We start from the raw sequence: 19,813 nt of genomic DNA, 5'->3' as shown, positions 1-19,813 counted from the left end.
GATTTCTAAAAGTTACTGTAGTGGTGGCGACTAGCGTCAGGAGCTGAATCCTCATGGTATAGCTAAGAAGGTTCTACGAGCGCTTCAGACCAACCTTACCAACAAACGATGAACAAAAGAGATGTTAAGGTAGAACTTAAAGTAGAGCTTACGAATGACGTAGCCTTAAGAAGGCTTTAAGAAGGTTTCGGGAAACCGGGCCCTAATCAACAAAAGCTTTAAGTGCACTTGTTTGATCCTTTTTAAGAGAACATATACCGTCCAGTTCTTTAAGCACTGTGGCGATTCAAATGACTGCTCCACATCAGCCGCAGCCATCTTGGTCATCCATTCGTCATATCAAACCTTGTATAGGACAAAAGGCTGTCATTGGCTCGACCCTTGCCACATCAGCTGGAAATCTGTCTAAACGGGAGGATGGGCCCGACGCACATGCCAGAGCAAATAAAACAACACCAGAATTCTCTGGTGGACAGGCTAATTTTATGTAGTGGGGAACCAGAAATGGATTTATAACATGATTCTGTTTTGATTAATATCAGGCTACAGGACACACTTGTCATGTGTGCAGCACCAATGAGAGAGGCATAAAGGAGAACGGAAGCTCTGGGAGTCTGTGGGTTTGGTCTGGTCCATAGTGGTCATTAGCTGGTGCAAAGCCTCTTTACCGATCCAGCAGAGCATTGCATTCTGCCAAAGCAGGCTGGCTGTGATGGTAGAGGTGGTGGTAGTGGGGGTGGTGATGGTAGTGGTGGTGCTGGGGAAGAGGTGGTGATGGTAGTGGTGTTGATGGTGGTGATGGTAGTGGCGGTGGTCGCGAAGAGGTAGTGGTGGTGGTGGTGAAGGTAGTGGTGATGGTAGGGGTGGTGGTGATGGTGATGGTAGTGGCGGTGCTGGGGAAGAGGTGGTGGCGGGGGAGGTGGTGGTGGAGATGGTAGCGGAGATGGTAGTGGTGGTGTTGGTATTGGCAGTGGAGATGGAAGTGGTGGTGTTAGTGATGGTACCGGAGATGGTAGTGGTGGTACTGATGATGATAGCGTTGGTGGTGATGAAAAACCTGCAGAACCTCATATCAATGGGGAATGAATCAGAGCGTGGTGTGGTGATGGTAGCGTCATACCCCAGGGAAGAGAATTGGCAATGTTTGTGCCATTAAGACGAGAGAGAGAGAGCGAGAGCGAGAGCGAGAGTGCGCTCCAACTGCTTGTGGGCAGAGCTCTGCAGCGCTCATTACACCGTGTGTTAGTCCAAGAGGCTTATCATAGAAGGGAGAAGGCGAGTGACCCTGAAATCTAATACTCTGGAGTAAGTAAAGGCTTGTTTTTTTTTTTTAACCGGGAGTGGGAGTCTGAGGGAGGACTCTCAAAAAGCCCTACTAGAGAAAGAAACAAAGAAACGTCTTTGGTTTCACCGACGTAAAAAGATAAGTTGATCAGTGTGTCAGCTGGTACCCTCCTCGTCGGTTGAGTGCTGCTGATTCATTCAGCTTTGGCGTGGATGGCCGGATAAGGGTTCCGGTTGACGAAACAAAACAGTCCCATTTCATTAATTTGGTCCGTCAGCTGAAGTGGAGGAAGCAATGGTCTTTCAGTGCCACACAGCCCAATAGAAAGGCCAAGCCAACTGAGTGCACGCAGCACCAAATATCGGAATAGAGAAAATCTATCGGAATAGAGAAAATCCAACAGAGAATATAGAGAGCAAAGGTCTCGCTGTCTAGTCTTAAAAGAAGTTCAGCTAAAGGTCCGGCCAATGTTTTTAAAAGGTCAAGTGCAAGTCCCACACTCACACATGTGCACCCACGTGTGCGTGGTTGTCCCAGGTGCATCCGAAGTCGGTGTATTATCGGTGTGCAGGAGAGTGTGAGTGTGTGTGTGTGTGTGTGCGTGTGTGCGAATGCCCCTGCGTTTTAGTGTGTGTATATCTGCGCGTGTGCGTGCGTTTTAGTATGTGTGTGTGCGTGCGTGCGTGCGTGTACCTTGAGGTGCGTGGCTCTCTTGAAGGCCTTGGTGCAGACCCGGCACACGTGGCAGCGGTCCTTGCCGTGGCTCTGCTTGCAGTGGCGCCGCAGTGCGTTGGCGTTCTGACACACCTGGCTGCAGTAGAAGCAGCGGTTCCTCAGCTGCGACTCTTCCTGGGCCTCCTTCGCCCCCTGGGCCGCCGGCCCGTCCTCCACAAGCTGTGTCACAGGCGTCACACACACACACACACACACACACACACACACACACACACACACACACACACACACACAGTTAGAATAGATTGCCTCAGTGTGTGTGTGTGTGTGTGTGTGTGTGTGTGTGTGTGTGTGTGTGTGTGTGTGTGTGTGTGTGTGTGTGTGTGTGTGTGTGTGTGTAACCACAGAGAATCACTCATGTATGTTATTACGCACGCACGCACGCACTCACTCACACACTCACATTACACACAAACAAATTCACATACACTGACATGGAATCCGTTGTCTTGCGCTCCGATGGCTCCCTGGGGTTGATGGCAGACCAGGAGGACCGGCTGGACCGAGCCGGCGGACTGCCCCTGCAGGCCCGCGTCGGTCAGCACCCCTGGAAACGTCTGGCCCTAGAGTGAATGGGAAAAATGACAATTCCATCCTGTTTGGCGGCTGGGCGGGACATCACAATATTAACTTCATTCCGTTTTCACCCCCAACAACCCTCAACATTACAACAAGTGGCAAACGTTCATTCAGTCATTTTTTGCAGTGGTTTCCCAACATTTGTGCTTGAACTTCTCACAAGAAGTGAGTGTTGGGAGCGAAACCTCTGTGTGCTAGGTTACGCTGTGCTACACTACGCCGCGCTGCAGCATGCTATGCTAGGTTAGCAGGCCACGTACCTGGGAGTTGAGGTTGAGCGTCACCCCCTCCAGCATGCCCTGCGCCTCGGCCAGGGTCAGAGTCACGCTGCCGTCGGCGGCCACGCCTCCCTGTGACATCACCAGGCTCTGTGACACGGCGGCGTGTGATAGGCTGGTGCTAGACGGCAGGCTGGTGACTGGGGAGCGGTGAGAGAGAGTGAGAGAGCCAGAGAGAGAGAGACAGACACAGAATTAAATACTGTAAACAGATACAGATAACTGAGGCAAACAAACAAGAAAAAATGAAAAAAAACAAGAACAACATGAAAAAATACAGGCATTGATGGATTGTCTATTTGTAAAGCCTCAAAGTATTACATTTCAAAGCCAAATGAATGCTTCAGGTGTCCCCGGTTTACACCTGATAAGCACACAACTCAATTCTCATCAGGCACTTTGATTTGAATCTAAATTTGAGTCTAAATCAAGACGTTCTCCCCTTCTACTCAAGCTCAGTGCTGGCGGTAATGAAGAGATGAGAGATGGGGACGGGGGAAGATTTGATTATTCCTCAGCCTTCCAAGCAAGACAATCAGACAAGCAGTTTTCAAAGGCGCCAAGCTCTTGACGCCACAGATCTCGCTCGCGTCTTGGTGACGCAAAGCCTGTTACCGGCTGATCACAGAGTCTGCCGCGCAGTAGAAGAGAAGGAGAGGCAGCGCTCTATTCATAAACATCAAGCACCCCACACCGCTCACAAAGAGACGCCTGCCTCGGATGAGAGCGAGAGAAATGCTAACAAGTACAGACGCGCACAGTGTACACATAGATTGAGTACAATAACAAATAGATGTGAACATTAGCATATGACGCATGAGAGCAGAAATACTCACTTCCATGCATATTGACGATTTGTAACACTTTTCAACATTCGTATAAGATGTATGTGCACACCAGTGGCAGCTGGTGGTTTTTAAAGTGAGGGAGGAAGGACTGCGCGCTTGGTTGCCATTGGCCTGCTTGTACTGTTAGTGGCGTATGGTGGCATAAGTATGTGAGACTCAAGTTTTTTCAGGGTGTTTCGGTGAACTACTAAATAGCAGGGAGGGATAATTATGTGAATAAAATTGGATGCAAAGCCAATTAGTCAAATCAGGCCTACTCTTGATTTGTAAAACTTTCAGCTACAATTGTTTTAAGAAAAATAAAAGACACAAGACCAAAAGTGATGCCATTTAAAATGTATCATGCTCTGAATCATTCACTAACATCCTTTCCACAATATCAAACAGAACGGTCAGAGTAACAAACAATTAAAAGAACAACAAGAACATCATTTCACAACTATTGACATGGGCTGTAAGCCTAGCATTGTTTGAGGCAAATGTGGATGTTAATGGATGTTTCAGAATGTTGGTCATGGTGTTAAACCAATTTAGATTGAGGGACTTCATTTATAGATCAAGTCAATCCTCCTCGCTGTTTGTGTTAAAGATATCAGTGACCTGGTCATACCAAACGGGATATTTTTAGAGTGATTTCAGAATAATGGCGTGTGTAGCTCCACGTTTTCGCCACCCTATCAGACGGCTTGGTAACCCAACGGAGGAGTGTCGAAAAATTGGTAGGCTCAGCACGTTTATTTCGGCTGACTTTTGGCAGTGGAAACGCCAATATAAGCGAACAGAGCCGCACTGTACCGCTACGAACAGTAGCGCACTGCTCGGTGGAAACGAGGCATACGACTGAGCGGGTTCGTTGGTTCTCATAGCCTAGAGACTTGAGGGGATAAACCCTCCCTCCGGGCTGCTCCACAGCCAGGGCTCCTGCTTATTGGTTCATAGCGCAGCCAGGGCTCCTGCTTATTGGTTCATAGCGCAGCCAGATCTTCTTCTTATTGGTTCATAGTGCAGCCAGAGCTCCAGCCTATGCGTGAGACGTTGACGCGATTCAGATCCCTTAGCTAGTCCCACCCACTCAGAGGAGGACTTTCCTCCTCTCTCCCATTGAACCCCATGTTATTCACCGGCCTCCAGTAGTGCCCGAGAAATGAATGGGAGTCAATGGAGGCTGAGGGAGGACCCAGGGAAACGAACATTACATATACAAAGGCATTAAAGGGGCATTAATTCATTACAGTAGTCTGGGCAATCTACACTTTTTATTCTCAACAATGTTAAGGAGGATCTTCCTCCACTGGTGCACACATACATGAGAATGTATCAGAGACAGGGATTTGAGTTTGCGGCTTGGGACGCAATTAAGGCGCACACACAGTGACTCGTGAATAAGCATTGTATATTTCTGTCCGCATTCCTTAGGGAAATGTTTGACGAGAGGAATGTCAGTCCTTGCGTAACCTTGGGCCTCTGCTGCGCTCGGCCCCAGGACCTATCGGTGATAAGCAGCGTTGCTGCGTGTGTTTGATTCGCAATCCAGAAGCACGCAGTCAAATCAGTTTAGACATGTATATATCAGTGTGTGCAGAGTGTATTACAGCCGAAAATATCACATGTGATTAGATGTTGGGTTAAATCTGAGTTTAGTGTGAATTATCCATACAGTCTATGGTATTAACCATTGAAGAACCTTTTCCTAACTAGTCCAAACCACACTCCAAACACATAGTCCAAACCATACACAAACCAAGTTTGGAAATGGGCTGGCATAATATTCAGCTTTTAAATTAAAGGAAAAAATAACTCATTGGTATGGGATGGTTAATCGGTAATAGGTAGGGGGCTAGGAATCTGTATCCCTAATGAAATAGTGGGATTGGTGCAACCCTATTACAACCCTGTGTGTGTGTGTGTGTGTGTGTGTGTGTGTGTGTGTGTGTGTGTGTGTGTGTGTGTGTGTGTGTGTGTGTGTGTGTGTGTGTGTGTGTGTGTGTGTGTGTGTAGGATGGTTTGTGTGTGTGTGTGGGGGATTGTGTCAGTGCGTGCATGTGTGTGTATGCATGTGTGTGTGTGTATGCGTGTGTATCGTGTGCATGCCTGGAGAAACCAACCTGACGTGACTGAGGGTGACAACCAGGGTAAGATTAGATTCCTCTCAGTTGGCAGAGGCACTAAATCGTCCAGCTGTCAGTGATGAAGGGATGCGTGTACCAGCCATCAAAAAACAACCCTCAATGTTTCTCCAACCCTTACTGTGAGAAATGTGTCCGGCATCCCACTTTACGCGGGACTGCAAGCATTTGTATCCCGCACCGCACATATTGAGGCGATGACCTGCATTTTGATTGGCTCTAGCTTTTCAAAGTCAAACCGCAGCAGGACAGGTGCTTTTCCTAAATCTTTAATCCAATGGCGTTGAAGAAAGCAGTGGAGGCTGTCATCACGGATCTGTGTTTGATGTGAATCAAATGGCGCGCACGCGGGTCCAGTGCGGGTTATCCTGTCCTCATCTTGCCTGCAAAACTCTGCCCAACACGTAACAAGCTATGCAGATTTCTGCAGACTATGATGGAAACTACCACAAAGAAAAACAAATGCAACTACAACAAAAGAATGGGGAACATCTCATATTGTGAATTCAGCTCAAGGCGATTCTCAGAGAGTTTTTGAACACATTACCGTAGGCCGGGTGCCTACCTGTCAGGCCGGTGTTGTTGGGGCACTGAGGCAGCAGCTGGTCGCTGGGGATGGTGAGTGTGGCGCTGGTGGTCTGGGAGTTCAATGGGGATGTCAGCCTGATCCCGCTGTTCATCTCCTGTCCACCTGGGGTGCTGTGCTGGGGGAGCAGGTCCTGACCTACCAACCAACATGGTGAAAATCTTGGGTTGATCCATGTTCAAACTTCACTGTGTAATCATACAATGCATGTTTATTTTCTTAGATCTTTAGCGTTTGCCCGCCCAAGTGTTCAATCATTGTCAATTGATCACAGATCACATTGGAATCCATCACATGTAAATGAATACAGCATTTATTTTCCCTGTCTTAATCAGCCAAATGTATGTATAGCCAAGAAAATGTCTTTTTCCCCTATGGAACTATGATGGTAGCAAGAACTCACCAGCCTGTTGACTTCAAAGCAAATGCTGAGTTAGGCAATGCTAGCGATTTTTGTAGTTCTCTTAATATCTTATTCAAAGGGGTAAAAAAACAGGTCAGATTTAAGAGATTTAAGCAATTATTTGAGCGCACGTTTTTAGAATAACCATAGCTTTTGTCAGCTATAAGGGCCTGATGATTAAAATGCTCTGTGAGAACATCTATTTTGAGCAGACTGCCCTTGTCAATTGAGGTTTAGCCCATTCTCTGCTCATTTGTGACCAATCAGGGCATCATCATTCCTTATTTGGTTGCGAGAAATGGAACACTTCTCAATGGCGGAAAAACAGAGGGAGGAGACCCTTATTTGTTTATTTAAATAGTTTCAAAATCCTGCTCTCTTCTAAGATGTCTCTCTTTAAAACTCCCAAATAACACAGACAGTAGGTTTAAACCTTACTGTGACCATAGTACATACGTATGTAATTCAATCTTTATGCTATATAGTTATATATAGCTAATCTAAATATTCGCCTTCACTTTCCCTCTGAGCTAAATTCTTAGACAAACACACTGTAAAACTCCCAGCCCCCAAAGGTGTTAAAGTACACAGGAAGAAGTATATAAACACTGATAAAATTGGCAGTTGGAAGTAAAAAATATCTGGAGGGGAAAAAGATTTGGCATCCTTCTGTGACTGGGGAGCTGGCACGGATTACAGGGCCGGCTGAAGTGACTGGTTAGTGGTCTATCTCACCTCCTCCCTCAGGGCCGGCGGGAAGCTCAAGTGAGTGGAGCGGGTTGACTGGCAAGCAGAAGGTTGCTGGATCGCTCCCCGGCTACCCCTCTAGCCAAGCGCTAAAGTGTCTCAGAGCGAGACGCATAAATCTTAGTTTACATTCGCCATGCATGAACTGCACGATCCGGCCTTGACCATAAATTACAGGGCCCCTGCGGCACGGGTCTTGCCGCGTGTCCCATGCCGCGAGCATGACGACATTGGAGCTCAGGAGGTAGAGCGGGTTGGCTGGTAACCGCAAGGTTGCTAGTTGGATCACCGGCTCCTCCTAGCTGAGTGTCTCTGAGCAAGACACCTCACCCTGTGTGTGTGAACGTGTGCATGAGTGGGTGAATATTTAGGCAATATTGTAAAGCGCTTTGGGTGGCCTCTGGTTACAAAAAGCGCAATATAAATGCCGTCCATTCGTGTGTGTGTGTGTGTGTGTGTGCGTGCGTGCGTGCATGCGTGTGCGCGTGTGTGCGAACCCATGGGTGAATGCGAGTTACCAGGTTGACAGGTCAGTTTACCTGATATGGTGAGCGTGATCTCCTGGGTGTTGGCGGGCCCCACGGCCTGGCCCTGATGCTGAGCCTGGGCCTGGGCTAGAGCCTGGGTCAGGCTGGAGTTGTTGATGGTCAGGGTGATCTCGTGCCCGCCTCCACCGACGCCGCCCATCAACGCCGACGCTCCAATCACGTGGCTGAGGTCCTGGGAGCCTGCGGGTCGTCGGATTGAACATGTGGCGGTCACGCCTCGTTTCATCTCCCTCCTAATCCTCAGTGCTGTGCACGCCGCTCTATATCCCCCAACACCACCACCACCACCACTGACAAACAAAATGTTCTCTCTTCTGCTAACGACGGCTTTCATTCTCCAGTCTCTCAATAAGTTAGATCTTATAAGCTTTGAAATGCCTTTGTTTCTTTGTTCTCGAGGTGTTTCAAGGTAGGTAGACTGCAAAGGGAACATCACACACAGCCACCTCGGGGCCCCCGGGCATGACTACGAACGTTGCCTTGGGTTGCAGTGATTCTGATCTGTCTGAGGATAATCCTTGTCTCGTCTTGCTGGGTTTCTCACCCTGGCATTACATTGAGCTCCAAAAATAGATGTTTTTACTGCAATTGAAAAATTTTCTGCACAAACTCGAAAATTGTGATTGAAAAGGTACAGATTGATATTTGCAATGGACGGAGTACAAAAGGGGCGGACCTTGGTCGCCCAGGCCAGCCATGGTGACCTGCGCCGGGCCGATGGTGGTGGGCTGCAGGGCCAGGCTGGTCAGTGGGTGGAGGACCACGCTGGTGGGCCCCCCGTGGTCGGTGCCTGGGGTCATTAGGTGTCCCCCGGAGTGGGAGATGAGGCTCCCGTCAGCCCCCAACGAGTGGGAGAGGAGACCCCCCTGCTGCAGGGTCTGCTGGAGGAGGGCGGGGTCGATCTGAGAGAGAGAGAAAGAGAAAGAGAAAGAGAAAGAGAAAGAGAGAGAGAGAGAGAGAATTGGATTGTTGAGCAACAGTTGAGAATATTGTGAAACCAAATCAATGTCTTCCCTTGATGGCATTAAATAAAGTTCCCTCCTCAAGACATCTGGATTGGAAATCGGTGGCTGCCTCCTGGTGAGCAATGCCTAGGAATGCCCACGGCTGTACCCCCACCCCAACCGCAGCAGACGGAGAGATCCCAGACAGATTACTACAAGGGGGAGCTGGAACATCTCAAACTACTGCATTAATAATAACACTTGCTGGACGTGGCACAGGGCTTCAGGAGGAAAGCCTGAGACTCATAGTTTTTAAAAAGTTTTCATTTGGGGGGTAGGTGGTGGTGGTGGGTGTGAAGGCGGGCGCTGCCCACCTGCAGCGTGATGTTGTTGATGGTGGTGCCAGCGTCGATGCCCGAGATCTGGACGTTGGGACACACCAGGCTGGTGGGGGTCAGCTGCAGGTGGATGCCCTCCAGGGTGGCCAGGCCGTCTGTCAAAGACACGGTCAGGTCGCCCCCTGCAACACACACACACACACACACACACAAGAACACAGGCACACACAACCATGGTCAACCAGCAACCCCCAGGGATATAACAGTATGCCGTGAATGAGTGTTTATAACTAATGATGTACCAGCACTCTAACAACATGTTCAATGACATGGCTTGGTTTCAGTTTTGTATTAAAAAAATTCAGTATGAAAGCTACAGAGTGAAAGAGAGAGACTTAAAGAAAGAGAGAGACTTAGAGAGAGAGAGACTTAAAGAAATAGGAAGACTTAGAGAGAGAGAGAGAGACAAAGAAATAGAAAGACTTAAAGAGAGAGAGAGAGTGTGAGAGCGAGAGAGAGTGAGAGAGAGGCGGACTGCATCAGAGACTTTATTCAACATTAGTGATGCAAGTAATAAGTCTATGAGCTCCCTATCGCCCGACCCAGGGCTTCTTTACAGCCCTGCACCCAAAAGGTGCCTCATTCACCAGGAAAATAACACACACACAATCACTCAGGACTCACGCAGGCACACAGGCCCTGACTCTATGCTGTCTCCTAGCAGTTACGAAATAACTAGCAGGACTGCTGGCCCCGGGAACACAGGAAGAGTGAGGAAAGATATATTCAATTTAATTTTATATTCAATTTACTACTCTTCGAGTCCTCCCTTGCAATCCCCTAAACCTCATCCCCCTCCTCCCGCCCTCTGCCCCATCTTCCTCCTCATTCCCCAGAGTGCAAAATTAATTTCACAGCTGCAGATTTGGACATTCATGCACAAACACAGGGATGAAATGCCAGTGCCGGCTGCTGCTTGATTGTCTCAGTTTCCGCTGCGGTATCTTTGGAAACCCCACCACCACCAATCACAAAAAGCGACACGCACAACATGTTCATACATTTATATACGGATGGCAGATCATGTGAACGCACATCCACATCCGTGTGTGCTTAAGGACTTATCTCCTTTAGTCCCAAAGTGGTTCAACGGTTAACACCATCAGTCTAACCAGACCGACACGGCTTGATGCGCGGCTGGACCCACTGATGCACCCCGACTTCCCAGTGCTAATACAAATCTATCTGCTGCCATCTCAATTACACGCTGGAAATGTACCATGCGAGTGCTGCGTTTGCTGAGTGTGTGTGCGTGCGTGCGCTTGGTTTCTTATTTCAGACCAATTTGTCATTTTGTATTATATTATGTTATATTCTGTACGCTTTTCCTATTTTCCGATCTCATATTACCCCACAACAAATGCCTTGCATGGTGAGCTCACTTGGTCAACACAAACAATACGGATCTGGAGCCTACCTGACATGGAGGCCGGCAGGATAGCCTGCCCCACCAGCCCCTGCTGCAGCAGGCTGGGGTCGAACTGGCCTGTCAGCACGTGGTTCCCCGGGAGGTAGATGTTGGGGTCAGAGTTGGAGGCGTGCAGGAGCCCCACTGACTGGAGGCCCTCTGCGCCCTGCTGCTGGTGGTGCTGGTGGAGGTGGAGGTGCTGGCCGGCTCCTGAGCCCTGGCCCCCGTCCCCGTCCTGTCCCTGGTGGTTAGAGTGTACCCCGATGGAGGAGGTGGAAGTGGTGGAGTTGGAGGAGGAGGAGGAGGAGGAGGAGGAGGCGGCGGCGGCAGCGTTCCTCTTGGACCGGCGGACCTCCGCGTTGGGCCGGTAGTGGCACTGGATGTGGGTCTTGCGGTGTCCGGAGGTGCGGAAGCGGAGCTCGCAGAAGGGGCACTTGAAGGGCTTGGAGCCTGTGTGCAGCCTCATGTGGACCTTCAGGCTGCCCTTGGTGGAGAAGGAGGTGTTGCACATGTGGCAGCTGAACAGCTTTTGACCTTCAGCAGACAAACACACAGGAGAAACAGGCATTAGAGGCAGGACTCCGCAGACAAAACACACACAGAAACAGGCTTCAGAGGAAGGACTCAGCAGACAAAAACACACAGAAACAGACATTAGCGGCAGGACTCAGCAGACAAACACAGGCAGAAACAGGATTTAGAGGCAGGACTCGGCACTCAAAAATACTGCTTTTCAACCGCAGACTTGAAATAGACCTTAGGAAGAAACAACTCTAAATAATAAGAGATCTGCTTGATGAAATAGTCTTTTAACATGACCTTATATCCATCCGTTCACATTAAAAAGTTAATTAAATTTGAGGGAAGAAGAGGGTAGTGGGTCCATTGACAAATTGGTTCTGGTAAGAGAGGAATTTTCATTAAGACCATCGTTCCAATCCACTCTATGGGTCTGTCCGCCGAGACTTCTGGAAGTGGAATTGTATTTTCGTAATCATACAACTAATGACATGAATGTAATGACTTAGTATAAGGGGAGGTGAATAGCAGACACTGGTGAGAAGGGTAGTGATGCAGGAAGCCCAGATAACACAGGGTGAGTAGGGACAGAGAAAGGACAAACAGAGAGAGGAGGAACAGAGCGAGAGAGAGAGAGAGAGAGAGAGAGAGAGAATGGACAGAGAGAGGAGGAGCAGAGCGAGGAGAGACAGAGAGGAGAGAGAGAGAGAGAGAGAGAGAGAGGAGAGACAGAGAGAGGAGTGACAGAGAGAGGAGAGAGAGCGAGAGAGAGGATGGACAGAAAGGAGGCACAGAGAGAGGATAGACGGAGTGAGGAGAGAGAGAGGAGAGAGAGAGATAGGGGAGAGACAGAGAAAGGCAAGAGAGCGATGATGGATAAATAATAATAACAATCCAATACAGCGGGTCTCTGAACACTCTCCTCTAGACGTGACGACCCCAACACAGACGGAAGCTGAATTTGGAATTTGCAATTTGCCCCTGACCGGAGAGAGGGTCAGGGACGTTGTTTGGATGTTGAGTTGCATGGAGTAGGTGGAGAGCTCAGCGGCTGACCTGTGTGCGTCTTCACGTGGCAGTCCAGAGTGGACTTGACGGTGAAACTCTTTCCGCACTCGTCACATTTGTACGGCCTCTCCCCCGTGTGGATGCGAATGTGCCTGAAAGACAGAGACACAGACAGAGAGAGTGAGTGCCGTGTCATATTTGCTCACTGGGAGACAAAAGATAATGAAAACAAAATATAATTCAGACGGAATAAGCCAAACACACACACACACACACACACACACACACACACACACACACACACGGTGGGGCGTCTCTTGCCATTACCGCCTCACTGCAGTTAGTCTGAGTTAGGCTGAGAAAACTCAGTGAACATTGCCCCAATAATTTCAAACCGCTGTTCGCTAATTCATGAGCGTGAGGAAGAAAGAAAGAAAAGTCTAGATGGAGACTTTTTAAATCAAAAATTAATTACAGCTAATCAACAATTAAACAGGAAATAAACCATTAATTAGCCACAACATGCCTCGTTTGATAATATGTGAAGGTGTGAGAGACAGCCACAGTAAGAAAGTCTGATTAAAAGGCTGACGCCGCATTTATGAGTAATTCAGTGTTATTCCTCAAAAGATCACTTAATGAATGAAAAAAAATGTAATGAACTACTGGCGATAACCTTTACGAAAGAAAGTGTGTGTGCTTCATTCCCAGTGGCCCATAAATGGCTCACTTCCTGTTGGTGTGCAGAACACATCCCTAGCTCTCTGAGCCTCCACTGAGCTGGTGCTTGAGGACCCATCATTAGCATGTGTTGTTGTCGTTGTTAGTCATTTAATTTATATTTAATTTGATCAGTCGGCAGCTAGAGGGTATGTGGAGAGGTTGAGAACCAAAGTGAATAAGAAAGGGTGAGGACAAGAGGGAACGGGAGAGGGAGATACAGAACAATGGAGGGAGAGAGGTCGAGAGGCAGAGGGGGAGGCTGGAGATGTGCTAGAATGTAGATTCTACCGGAGGTGGTGCACACTTCCTTCAATGACATCTAAACCAAAGGTCTGGTCAAGATGTTCTCAAGTGTTGTGCGTAGCTAGAATGGAGTGTGAACAATTGCAGGCTGCGCCTGGATTTCTTATGAATCCTAGACCTTGCATTATTATTATTATTATTAGTGTCTGAAATTCTGCCAAAATAGGCGCTAGACCACAGGGCTAGTAACTTTCAAAAGTTACTAGCCCTGGTGTAAATTTACTAGACCAAGCAAATCAGTGTCGTAGGCACGCGCATCACGTTTTCACATCACACATCACAATTTTCAGAATAAAAATTTAAAAAGAAGCCATTTGGTGGACTTTCAGCTCAGAAAATTTCATCATGGACATTATTATTGTTATTATTGTTCATCATAATTATTAACAATATCATAATTATTGTTAATATAATAAGATTATATTACTATTACTCACAGACGTGTGGGCAGGGGTGACAGAGGAGGCAGAGCTAAAGGTCACTCGTGTTCATTTGTTTCATTTAGAGACCTACGTAGGTAGGTAGCTCGTAGGCTACCAACAGAGCCTCTTGTGTTCATTTTGGGGATTTTTTCCTGTTAGCTGTGTGGGCCGTGTGGGCCTTTGAATTCTTTTCAGTTGGCTATATGATTGGGCTATGCGCGCCTGTGTTTAAAGCGGCCAGCGATTGGACATAGAACTCAATCGTCTACTCACGTTCAAAGCCAAATTTCTTTGAAAATGTTTAGAACCTCAAGAATTGATGATTTAAGCTACTCTATTGGGTTTATGTATTTGTGAATCTGACTGAAAATGCCAGTGCCTCACCAGCCACGAACCTCACCGCACTGCTATTATTCACATCTCCTCAATTACATCTCCATCCATTTTTTATGTTTTATAAATTATTAAAAAGTGCTAGTTATACAAATCACCCAACATTTAACAGTGTAGGCTACACGATTAGCATTCAGGCAACCTCAATAAAAATATAGGCTACTCCTATGTGACCTTCACTTCTAAACCTAAGATTATGTTTACTGTAAAATTTATGTGGCTTACCCATAAGATTGATCGCAAACTTTATTAAATGGTATCCTAGCAACACATGCATGAACCCTACGGGTTATCAGAAGGGATCAAAAAACATTTGAATAAACAAATTCTGAAAACACGTCTGCAGCGTGTGCTAAATAGGACCAATCTTATGCTGTGCAAGAGAGGTTTACAATAGCAAAAATAGGTTCGCGATGACGGCCGCAATGCTTGTAAAAGACGCTCCATGCAAAGGGGTTGTAAAGTTGCCAGACACACGGGCTGGCAAGGCATAGAGTTGCATAGAGTTACTAGCCTGATAGGAAAGTTACTAGACACGGGCGTGCGGGCGTGTCGCCATTTCGAACCCTGTTATTATTATCATCTTCTTTTTTATATAACATCGATTGCGACAGACGTTTTGGTGAGGCAAGGAGAAGCTGCTATGATGGTTAGATTACCCAAACCGCTGTTTAAATAGTGACAAAAACAGTTGAACTAAATTATAAAAATATAAGGTTGGAAACTTCAATGTTTGAATGCAGCGTAAGAAGTGTGTGAACATAATTCAAACACAAAGAAAAAAAACTCATCCTAAACGTGAACTTTACCTGACGAGGTCACTGGGCTTCTTGAAGCTCTTCGGGCAGAAGTTGCAGCAGTTGGCGAACTTAGGCTCCGCCTCCAGCTCCACCGCCTTGTCCTTGATCTCGCTGATGCGGTCGCGCTCCGCCGCCGACTGCGACAGCACGCGCTCCGACACGGTGGCCGTGTCGCCGGGGTCGGTGGCCAGTGCCGCCGCCTGCTCCTCTGTGAAGGTGATGATGTTGGCCCCCCGCCGCTTGCCTAGGGTCCCTCGATGCTCTTCGTCTTCATCCTCATCCTCGTCGTCCTCCTCACCTTCCTCTTCCTCCACCGTCACGTCGGCTCCGTGCAGATCTACGACTGGGGTGTTTGATAGTGTTGGCGCTATACGAGTTAGCATGAGGGTCTGAAACTGCTTCGGTTTTATTGGTTATTCAACCACTAGAAATGTGAAAATTGGATTCACGTGAATGCACAAATTAGCCTAGGTAGCCGAGGTAGATGAATCTGCCAGCTCGCATTTTATTTGCTTGGCATATGCGTCTGGCCACTTGGACGGGTTTCCAGCAGACCTGGCCCGGGCCGATCACAACCGTTTGTTGGGATCACAAACGGCCCAAGGGTGCTCTAAGGGAGCGCCAATGAGGCATTTTCATAAACAACAAAATGCTGCCACTGATATGTCACCCGTTGTGTTGCAGTGATTGGATGCAGGTCTATCCGATCACATCCAGATGCATTTTGGAAGTTAAACATTGAACTGAATTGTGAAACTAATGCTCATTTGCAAATTGGTCTGCGTTGTCAGGCCAGAAAGAGATTGGCAGGAAACACAGGTAGCATGGCAGAATGAGAGTCTGGAGCGGTGATTTAACAATAACATCGGAGTCACCAGCATTAGCCACAGCTCACCTCTCTCCTCCACCTGGTGGATCTTGCGCCAGTGCTTCCTGCACAGCTGGTTGGTGTGGAAACCTTCGCCACACAACGCACACTTGAAGGTCTTGACGTGGATGATCATGTGACGGTTCAGGCTGCCGTTGGTGGTGAACAGGGCGCCGCACGCGTTGCATTTGAACGGCTTCACCCCTGCACATGAGAAGAGCAGAAGAGACGGGGCTGATTAGTGGGTTAAGGATGTGCAGGTGTTTGTGTCTTACCCGCATGATTTACGTGTGTGTGTGTGTGTGTTAACCATGTGCATGCGTGCATGCGTGTGGAAGCGGGTGCATGTGTTTGTGTCTTTCCTGTGTGTGTGCGTGCGTTTGTTTGCGTGTGCATGTATTTGTGGGTTTAACCGTGTGTGCATGTTTAAACTTTGTGTGTGTGTGTTTCCGTGTGTGCGTGCGTGCGCGTGCATGTGTGTGTATGTCTTACCCGTGTGTGTGTTCAGGTGGGACTTGAGCACCCCGGCAGACACAAAGGCGCGCTCACAGATGTGGCACTTGTAGGGTTTCTCCCCGGTGTGAGAGCGGACATGTTGCTTCAGGTGGCTGGACTTCTTGAAGCCCTTGTTACACCAACTGCATCTGAGGAGTGGGTGGGGGGTGAGGGAATTAGATTGCTGCAGTCGTTGTTGTTAAGGGGGGGGGGGTTCAGCGTTTGAACCACACCATACCTGCAATTTAGTCACCAAGCTAAACTGTTTTAATATGTTAAATTATTCAAGCTGGAAGATGTTGATGTTCCTGTTGGACCCTGCCTGTGGGCATCCTTGAGCAAGATGCCCTCTGACCCCTCCCTGCCACTCAAATCCAATGCACTGTACTGTACTGAAAGTCTCTTCTTGGCTGGAAGAGCCTGCTGGGAGCCTAAATGGGACTGAATAATGAATAGCAAAAGAGTGGTTGTCCTTCACGGTCCACATGGACCAATTTGATGGACCAATCATGAATGGAGTTATTCATGGTAGTTTAGAATTACACTCAATACATGAATGAAACCCCCATTATAAGCCACCCTGTCTCAGCTCAGGGGATGAAGAAAAAAACACTGCAGAGTAAACAAAGGATTTATTTTCACGAGTCACCAAACAAAAGTACTACACACACGCGCACACAAAAGCCCGTACAGACACACACACACACTCTCAGGCCAGTGGTTATTTAGAAGCTCCTCTAATGTTGAAACGCTGCTTTGTAGACCGGGCGGCTCTAAAGAACCACGGTTGAGGGGGGCTTGTCTCCCACTAGCATCCGAGCCGGCAGAACTCAAGCACCGCTCTCACAGTCCATGTGTTTACAGTTGGTGAGATGAATCAAAGGGCAGAACTCTTCTGTGATTGAGACCACTGAGGCTGTGAATGTACCAGACTCCGACCCAAAACCGTACCAAAAACACAGCCGCATTTAACTGCAACGGGGAAATTGTGATGGTGAATGATAGGAGGGTCCTAATCATTCATTTTTTTTGTGTATAAATGCACCAGACAGGGACAGGAAGCCTGTGTTTGTGGAAGACGTCAAAGGGGGTTGTTCTAATGCTAAAGTCCTCTGTGTGTCGCATCCCTGACCTCCTCTTTTCATTCTCCTTCGGTCTTTCATATGTTAAGAGCGATAACAATCCAAGCGGGAAAGCCGCGCGGGGGGTGTTCTGACCGAGCCCTCCTATTGTGCTCTCTCAGCGGGCTGCCTCATGACCTACCGAACACAGGCACCGTACTGCCACTATCATCAAACACATGATCACAAGCCGGGCAAATGCGCTGAATAATGGTTCCTTTTAAGACTCTGTATCATTTCCTTCTTAAGATAAGGAAGGAACAACAAGAAAACAGAGCGAGAGACGGTGGAAAACTGCATAATGTATGAGGGCTGACCCCGGCCGCCCAGGGGACTGCTGTGAAAGATATCAAAGACTATTTGGTGGTGTTTTTGTTGATGTTTGTTGATTTTTTTCCCCCCCAGGTAAGACAGCAGCAGCTAAAAATCACACCCCATAATCTTTGTGTTTTTCTCAAATGATCTGTTACCGCCCGTCAAAAGAACGAATGCGGAACAACGGAAATGCTGCATCCCGGAGAGAGAGGAACAGGGGATATCTGTACTCAAAGGACAGCGCTCTGAGTAAAGCACAAGAAACAAGCTACGGCACCAAAAGGTGTGTTCTCATAGAAACGCGCACACACACCTGTAGGCTCTCTTGCTGTTGTCCTCTTCCTCCTGGTAGTCCTGCGACTCAGACGTCAGCTGCAGCTCCGTCTGTTCGCTCTGCTGCAGCAGCTCACTCGTCTGCAACAACAACAACAACAATACACCATGAAAGACTGAGACAAGACGAGTTGAGACATGACAAATAACGGCCATTTGTTTCTTGGTATGCGTGCGTGCGTGCGTGCGTGCGTGCGTGCGTGCGTGCGTGCGTGCGTGCGTGTGTGTGTGTGCCTGTTTGTGTAATTGTGCCTGTGTGTAGCCACAGCCATCTGCTTGTCATTGTGTTTTCTCGTATTGTCCTGGTCGTCCCATGTGCCCTCACCCTACAAATCTGCCATCACAGACACTTTCATGGCTGGGGGAATACAGCAAATGGGAGCACCTGGCGACTCAGGTTTAATGCATGAAGGAAGGGCCTTCGCCAAGGGGAAAGGGGGTGTGTGGGGGGGGGGACGGACGGACGGACGGATGGACTCACCACCTCTGAGCTGGTCACATGGAGCAGGTTCTGGGGGTGGTAGCTTGACGACAGGGCCTGGGACTCCAGAGTGCTGGAGTCCTGGAGCTGTTGGACGTTGGAGAAGTGGGGCTGCTGAGTATAGCCCTCTGTGATGGTGAAGCCTGGAAGGAGAACGAAACGCAGAAGCTGTCAGGCAATCCCGCTGACCGGAGTTGGCTCAAACGATCGGTCATCACTCTAGCCGTGATTCTTCTTGCTGAATAATACGCTGTGATTGAGGCTAAACATTATGTTTTGGACCGTACAACACAACACGTGTGTGTGTGTGTGTGTGTGTGTGTGTGTGTGTGTGTGTGTGTGTGTGTGTGTGTGTGTGTGTGTGTGTGTGTGTGTGTGTGTGTGTGTGTGTGTGTGTGTGTGTGTGTGTGTGTGCGTATACCTTGCGTGAGAGCTTGCTGGTCATAGGTTGGCTGAGGAAGCGTTTGAGTCTCAAACTGGCTGATGTTTTGTGGCAGAGCATGTTGATTGGTCACATAAGAGTCTGGTAAAGGGGAAACAGCAAGAGGGGAAGCAGCAGGTTAGACTAGTACAGCGCCACATTAGGATTGATGCGAGAGTAACGCAGTATATAGGTTTTGGGTCCTTATACTTTCGACCACATGGTCAAGTAGAAGAGAAGAGAGGAGAGGATAGGAGAGTAGAGGGAGAGGAGAGGAGAGTTGAGGAAGGAGAGGAGAGGGAGAGGAGAGAAGAGTTGAGGAGGGAGAGGAGAGAAGAGTAGAGGGAGAGGAGAGGACAGATGAGGAGGGAGAGGAGAGAAGAGTAAAGGGAGAGAAGAGTTGAGGAGAGGAGGGTAGAGGGAGAGGAGATGAGAGGAGAGTTGAGGAGAGTAGAGGGAGAAGAGGAGAGGAGGGATAGGTTGAGGAGAGGGAGAGGAAGAGTATATACTTCTCATATAAAAAGGGCATTATTTTTGCAATTTGATTTACAATATGGAAAAATGACAACATGATGATAACAAAAATGAAACATACATCAGCTATAAATGCTGCAAGCTGCTGTATAAATGAATTGGACAAGCTGCTCAGAAAAGGCAACACAACTTTGTTTGATTACTTTCTAAAGGCCAACTTTCCCACTAAAGATTTCACACACTTGTCTTTCT

General features: G+C 48.2%; 1 protein-coding gene across 2 annotated transcripts in view; it reads right to left on the bottom strand.

Moving 5' to 3' along the window:
• LOC311351634 (zinc finger protein 236) overlaps positions 1-19,813 on the bottom strand; it is a 53,416-nt gene that overhangs the window by 13,248 nt on the left and 20,355 nt on the right. The window contains exons 14-28 of one of the 2 annotated variants that reach the window (XM_084471811.1): positions 19,088-19,189; positions 18,667-18,809; positions 18,166-18,266; positions 16,414-16,565; positions 15,949-16,125; positions 15,063-15,396; positions 12,461-12,564; positions 10,895-11,419; positions 9,454-9,599; positions 8,812-9,037; positions 8,127-8,315; positions 6,417-6,575; positions 2,860-3,017; positions 2,449-2,583; positions 1,979-2,179 (exon numbers count right to left, since the gene is read on the bottom strand). In XM_084471811.1, the coding sequence (XP_084327937.1) occupies positions 1,979-2,179; positions 2,449-2,583; positions 2,860-3,017; positions 6,417-6,575; positions 8,127-8,315; positions 8,812-9,037; positions 9,454-9,599; positions 10,895-11,419; positions 12,461-12,564; positions 15,063-15,396; positions 15,949-16,125; positions 16,414-16,565; positions 18,166-18,266; positions 18,667-18,809; positions 19,088-19,189 (2,852 nt within the window). The remainder of the gene's footprint in view (positions 1-1,978; positions 2,180-2,448; positions 2,584-2,859; positions 3,018-6,416; positions 6,576-8,126; positions 8,316-8,811; positions 9,038-9,453; positions 9,600-10,894; positions 11,420-12,460; positions 12,565-15,062; positions 15,397-15,948; positions 16,126-16,413; positions 16,566-18,165; positions 18,267-18,666; positions 18,810-19,087; positions 19,190-19,813) is intronic. The other variant, XM_084471812.1, reaches the window with a different exon arrangement.

This window comes from Micromesistius poutassou (assembly GCF_964030765.1).
Source record: "Micromesistius poutassou genome assembly, chromosome: 8".
NCBI lineage: Eukaryota > Metazoa > Chordata > Actinopteri > Gadiformes > Gadidae > Micromesistius > Micromesistius poutassou.
Note: the sequence above shows the minus strand (reverse complement) of the source record. Positions and strands in the feature narration are given on the sequence as shown.